Here is a 5,959-nt window from a genome sequence, read left to right as displayed (position 1 = left end):
AGGGGCTTTCTTCTCTGACAGAATGACCTCTCCTCTGTCACTCTCCACTTTTCTCCAGAGCTACCAAAAAACGGAGCTGAGGCAGCACAGGCTCTGTGGCCTCAAAGAGCTTCCCACAAAACGGTTCCCAAAGTCAGGCCATCCTGGTCAAAATCTGACCCCCAACTCTCCCACACACACACACCACCAACAGGAAAGCAAGGGAGAGGTGCTGTAGGGGACACACAGGGAGGTTTGGCCGCCGTCCGCGCACCCCTAGAGGCCGCTGTGGCACCCACATACCTGTGCACAAGCCACCTGGGGGCAGGACCCCCTACTCCCCCGGGGCAATGGTAGGGGCAGGGGCGGGGCAGTGGCAGGGGCAGGGGCGCGGCGCAGGGGGGTGGGCGGCCTGAGGAGCCGAGGGAGGGCAGCTGCGCATGTCCACTCCCCCACTCGCCGCCGGGGGGCCCCCGGGGATCAAGCGTAGACCCCTGCCAGGCCTGTCAGAGCTTCCCAGCGCGCCCGCCTCCCCACGGACACAGGTGAGCAAGGCACCGGTGCCCCCGGCCCCGCCAGGCCTGGGGGTATCCCCGCACCGGCTTTAGGGGACCCTCCCCCAAGCGCCAAGCCTTCTCCCGGGCGAGCGGTCCCTCACTCGGCCTGCCGGGAGGGGTGTTGGCGCTGGGCTGGAGTCGGAATGGGTCTTGACAGGATGCCTGGGCGACACTGCTCACACCGGGCCCGAAGTGCAGCCTTGGTTTCGGGGACCCCTCCGCACTCCGAGCTTTGCACCTCACCCGGCCTCGTCCAGGAAAGCGCGACCTGGCGAGGCCGCCCTGACCCCAGATCCTGGCTCCTTAGTGCGCCGGCCTCGGTGAGCTGGACGAAGCCCCCCAACCTGGTCCCGGCGGCTCTGAGTGCGCGGCCACCGCCAGGAGCCCAGGGGACCCACCGGGGGCTCCGCGCCACTTGAGAGGACCGAGCCCCGCATCCCCGGCGCTTCCCGCGGGCTGAGACCCTGGGCCAGTGCCCTTGGCACGTGCCTCTGCGCCTCGCGGCTCCTCCCGGGAGTGGGGCCGTGAGGACCAGGGCCGCGGCCTCCCTGCGCGTCGAGGGAACTGGGCGAGTGTGGCCGGTCCCGCCAGGCAGCTGGCGTGGGAGCTGCGCTCGGCCACTCGGCCAGTCCCCGGGCTCCCCTTCCTCACCGTCGGCGCCCCCAGACTCCAGCCGCTTGGACCCCGACTTAAGAGGCAGCCTCGACCCCGCCTCTGCCTTCTGACCCATCCCTAAAGATGGCCGGGCACCCCTACAGGACCCCCAGAAGCAGACCTCTCCCTCCACGTGCGCCGCTGCCTCGCCCCTCCCCGCAGTCCTCCAGGTCTTCTTCCTGTCCCCAACCGTCGGGGACCCCCAAGCTCCATCCTCCGCTTCCTGCTCTCTTCATCCCGCCCCCGCTCCTTCTGGGCCAGCGTCTCCAGTGACTATTCCCAGGGATCCCTCAGAGCTGAGGACGCCGAGGCTGCATCCCCATTTGGGACCTTGCCCCGACCCCGACCTCCGGATCTCCAACTCCACCAAACCTCGAAGCCACCATCTGCCCCCAAACTGCCGCTGCTCCAGGCTTTCGGAGGGGAGTCGTGGCAACAGCCATTAGGATGCACTAAGCGGGGCACTTCCTGAGCCCAAGGACACCGAGGGGCATTCACTGAGTGAATGGGGATGTGCTGCTAATAACTAACACTAATTGACCACCTGCCCTGTGCCCATCCTCTTCGAACACGCAACTTCCTTGTTCCTTATCTTGTTATTGTCTCTTTCTCTCTGCCAGAATCTAATCCTCACAAGGGCAGGGACTGGGGTCTGTTTTGCTAACTGCCATACCACAATGCCTGGCACGAAGGAAGATTCTTGAATTAATGAATGGAGATTAAATTATAATTTAAAAGCCTGGCATGAACTAAGCACCTTCTGCATGCTTATGACCTGCTACTGACATATAGTTCACTTTTTTTTTTTTTTGAGATGGAGTTTTGCTCTTGTCGCCCAGGCTGGAGTGCAGTGGCCAGATCTCACCTCACTGCAAGCTCCGCCTCCCGGGTTCACGCCATTCTCCTGCCTCAGCCTCCTGAGTAGCTGGGATTACAGGCATCCGCCACCATGCCCGGCTAATTTTTTTTTTTTTTTTTGTATTTTTAGTAGAGACGGGGTTTCACCATGTTGGGCAGGCTGGTCTCAAACTCCTGACCTCAGGTGATCCACTTGTCTCGGCCTCCCAAAGTGCTGGGATTACAGGTATGAGCCATTGCACCCGGTCCACTTTTTTACCTAGTTTGTTGTCTCTCACCCCGACCAGAATATAACCTTCATGAGGGCTACAGTTTGTTGTCTATTTATTGCCCACCTCTATGTCCTTGCCACACAGTAGGTTCCCAATAAATGTATGTTGAATAATTAATAAAGACAACATTCTAATGATAATGGCTAACAGACCACATAATTGACATATTTATTTGGTTTATTGTCTTATCTGCCTCTGCCTTTTAGAACATAAACCTTCTGGGGGTGGGAATGTTGAGTCCCTACTGTCTGGCAGGCACTGTGCTGGGCTGGGGTTCAATGGTGACCCACACCGGCAAAATCCTGCACTCCCTCCATCATGGGGAGGAACTGCTAATGGGCATAGGCATTCTCTTCGGGGTGAGGAAAATGTTCTAAAATTTAGTTATGGTGATAGTTGCACAACTTCATGAATATGCTAAAACCCGTTAAATTGGACACTAGCTGGCTGAACTTGATGGGATGTAAATTACATCTCAATAAAGCTGTTTGGGAAATCTAGACTTCACAGTTGTTGGTTCGTGTGAGGAGGGAAGGAGAGATGGGGGGGACGTGGGGCAGGGAGAAAACAACATAAATCATATATATATAGCACGCAAATTGGAAGGTGATCAGCACACAATAGGCACTCAGTAAATGTTAAAATAATGACACCCCACTGTCTCCTTGCCCTCATATGGTCTCCCCTAATGTATTGCCTGTTGTCTTGCTTCTTCTCTTCCCACTTGCAGAGCCCGCTGCCCACGTCTCTTCCCTGAGCTGCCTGCTGGGGTCATGGAGCTGCCAACAAAGCCTGGCACCTTCGACCTGGGCCTGGCCACATGGAGCCCTGCCTTCCAGGGGGAAACCCACCGGGCACAGGCACGCTGCAGGGATGTTGGCAGGCAGCTGCCTGAGTACAAGGCTGTGGTGGTGGGTGCGAGTGGCGTGGGCAAGAGTGCGCTGACCATCCAGCTGAACCACCAGTGCTTCGTGGAGGACCACGACCCCACCATCCAGGATTCCTACTGGAAGGAGTTGACCCTGGACAGTGGGGACTGCATTCTGAATGTGCTGGACACAGCAGGGCAGGCCATCCATAGGGCCCTGCGTGACCAGTGCCTGGCTGTCTGTGATGGTGTGCTGGGCGTCTTCGCTCTCGATGACCCCTCGTCTCTGATCCAGCTGCAGCAGATATGGGCCACCTGGGGCCCTCACCCCGCCCAGCCCCTTGTCCTCGTAGGCAACAAGTGTGACCTTGTGACCACCGCTGGAGATGCTCATGCCGCTGCTGCAGCCCTTGCACACAGCTGGGGGGCCCACTTCGTGGAGACCTCAGCCAAAACACGGCAAGGCGTGGAGGAGGCCTTTTCCCTGCTGGTCCATGAGATCCAGAGGGTCCAGGAGGCCATGGCCAAGGAGCCCATGGCAAGGTCCTGTAGAGAGAAGGCCCGGCACCAGAAAGCCACCTGCCACTGTGGCTGCTCTGTGGCCTGAAGGTCTTGGCCAAGAAATGTAGACCTCCCCCCAGGCCAGGGTGATTGTTTATTTGACATGAGACCCCTGAAGCAATTAGCTTTGAGGGACACATTCAGTATACTAGGGAAAGATGGACACCTCTCTTGTTTTCACTTGGTGAGGGGCTTTTTGGTAACATGGGAGTGCCTAATGTTGCTTTTGTTATGTCAAGTTGAGAGATTTTGTGCAAAATTAAATAAATGGTGTTTTTGGTTTCAAAGCTGCCTCCAGGCTGAGTGTTGTGTGGGTGAGAGTGAGACTGGGTAGAATGTTACTTGAGTTGTAAGAATTCTTTCATTCAAGAAATTCAGGGGGGGCCCACTGTGTGCCAGGCTCCGCTTTAGATACAAGGGAGGTAGAGGCAAACAAGACACTTAAAAATCCCTGCCCTTATAGATCTGGCGTCAGGCTAGATAGTGATAAAGGCTACATGTTAAAGGCAGGTGAAGGAATAGAGTGACAGGTCCAGGAAAGCCTTCTAGAGAGTAGGTGACATCTGGACAAAAACTTGAAGATATCCAAAGGCAGAGGGACTAGCCAGTGCAAAGGCCATGGCCACAAATCAGCTGCCGCCACAGCAACCCTCAGTATCTCCAGGGCCTGGAGCAAGAGTACAGGTAGGCCTCTACACTACATAACTAAATAGGTAAACAGACATTGCAAATCAAGCTTTACAAAGCAAACGAAATACACCCTATCCTACTTTGGCAAGTACACTTTCTTAGTGACCTGGATATCCAGGCTCCAATTTCTCAGCCTTCTCAGAGTTCCCTGCCAGAATGTGCCTGTCTGCCAAAGAGTGTGCCTGTATTGGGACCTCCCGTTCCCCAGCGAGAAGCCCTCTCCCGTTCTCTCCCCCGCATCAGGTGTTCATGTGTGCCTGTGACATCCCAGCCAGCACCTCAAGCTCTACTCACGTGCCCCACAAAGCCACCCCTTGGCCCTCAAGAGGATGGTCCCTTGGAAGATGATGGTGCAGGCCCTGAAAGTGGCCTGAAAGCCTGGGATCCCCATACCCAAGTGAGGCCTAAAAGGGGGACACAAGATCCGCGTGGGCACTGCCATTGTCCATGTTGATGCCTTCCCCTCCACCTCTAGGAGAGACATAGACTGAGCAGGTGATTGCTCTAAAGTGCAGGACCCAGGGTAGGGGCTCCTCTCCCCTGGTCTAAGGGCAACCACCACCGTGGGCACCACCAGCCCCTAGAAACTGCCACTCACACAGACAAGCACAGAGCTGCTTCAGATCATGTTTATTGTGGGGCCAGGGGGTAGGGATCCTCGGGTGGGAGGGCTGGTTGGCCGGGGTAAGTTGCTCTGGATGTGCTGGCGGGGAGCAGTCCTGGTGGCGGGATGGCAGGGGCACTCCTGAGTCCCAGGGTGCAAGGGATCCGGGCTGTGCTCAGGGTGGCAAGAGGCGGCGTGCAGGCAGCTGGGGCGCCGGGGTCTCTAGGCGTTTCACGCGCAGCAGTGCCCCCAGCACGCCCTCAGGGGGCACGTCGGAGCCCACATCCTGGTCGGCGGCACGGCGGAGGCGGCGCGGGGCTGCCACCCCCTCGGAGTCCGCGCTTCCGGCAAGAATCCGTCCCAGCAAGTACCTGCAGGGCCGAACGCAATGCAGTGAGGCTGCGTCCGCGGTGGGGCATTCCCTGGCCCCATCCCCGAGGCCCAGAAGGCAGGATCCACAACCACATACTGCCTGGGGACAGGTTCCCTCCCCAAGGAGGCGTCCTCAGCCCACGGCTTTCAGGAGACAGCCGTCCCCGCCTTTCATCCCAGAAACGGTGGCTTCCCTGCCTCCCTCTCCCCTTTCCAGGACCTGGGGTCCACTTCCCCCACTGAGTACTCAGCCAGGCATCCTTGCCCCGACTCCCTGGATCCAGGACCTCACTCCCTCTTAGGGCCCCAGGACTTAGAGGTCTGCACTCCACGGGAGAAGCAGGCGTCCCAGTTCCTCTCCCTCGACCTCCCCGGACGGAAGCACCCGACCCCTCCCCACCCCTGCCGGGCACCTCAGCAGCTCGGGGTCCACGTCGGGTGTCTCGTCGCCTGCCTCCTCGGCATCTGGGCCCGCGGGGCCGTCGTCGTAGACTGGGGGCCGGGGTCGGAGCGCTGCGGCGGGGACAGGCGCGGGGACAAGCTG

At 58.6% G+C, this 5,959-nt stretch overlaps 2 protein-coding genes across 2 annotated transcripts in view; one reads left to right on the top strand and one right to left on the bottom strand.

Annotated features, from left to right (window-relative positions):
- The first annotated feature begins 493 nt into the window (after positions 1-493).
- Positions 494-3,839, top strand: ERAS (ES cell expressed Ras). The gene is made up of 2 exons (XM_011946705.1): positions 494-524; positions 3,051-3,839. Exon 2 carries the CDS (start codon positions 3,094-3,096, stop codon positions 3,793-3,795), a length of 702 nt encoding a protein of 233 aa, XP_011802095.1. The 5' UTR covers positions 494-524; positions 3,051-3,093; the 3' UTR covers positions 3,796-3,839.
- Positions 3,840-5,052: 1,213 nt separating this feature from the next.
- The window catches only part of PCSK1N (proprotein convertase subtilisin/kexin type 1 inhibitor), a 22,455-nt gene continuing 21,548 nt past the window's right edge, over positions 5,053-5,959 (bottom strand). Inside the window, exons 4-5 of the mRNA XM_011946742.1 lie at positions 5,829-5,959; positions 5,053-5,414 (exon numbers count right to left, since the gene is read on the bottom strand). Of these exons, the coding sequence (XP_011802132.1) occupies positions 5,219-5,414; positions 5,829-5,959 (327 nt within the window). The 3' untranslated portion in view covers positions 5,053-5,218. The remainder of the gene's footprint in view (positions 5,415-5,828) is intronic.

The sequence above is a fragment of the Colobus angolensis genome, unplaced genomic scaffold (genome assembly GCF_000951035.1).
Source record: "Colobus angolensis palliatus isolate OR3802 unplaced genomic scaffold, Cang.pa_1.0 Scaffold252, whole genome shotgun sequence".
NCBI lineage: Eukaryota > Metazoa > Chordata > Mammalia > Primates > Cercopithecidae > Colobus > Colobus angolensis.
The sequence above is the reverse complement of the archived record's forward strand: the minus strand, read 5'-3'. Positions and strand labels throughout refer to the sequence as shown.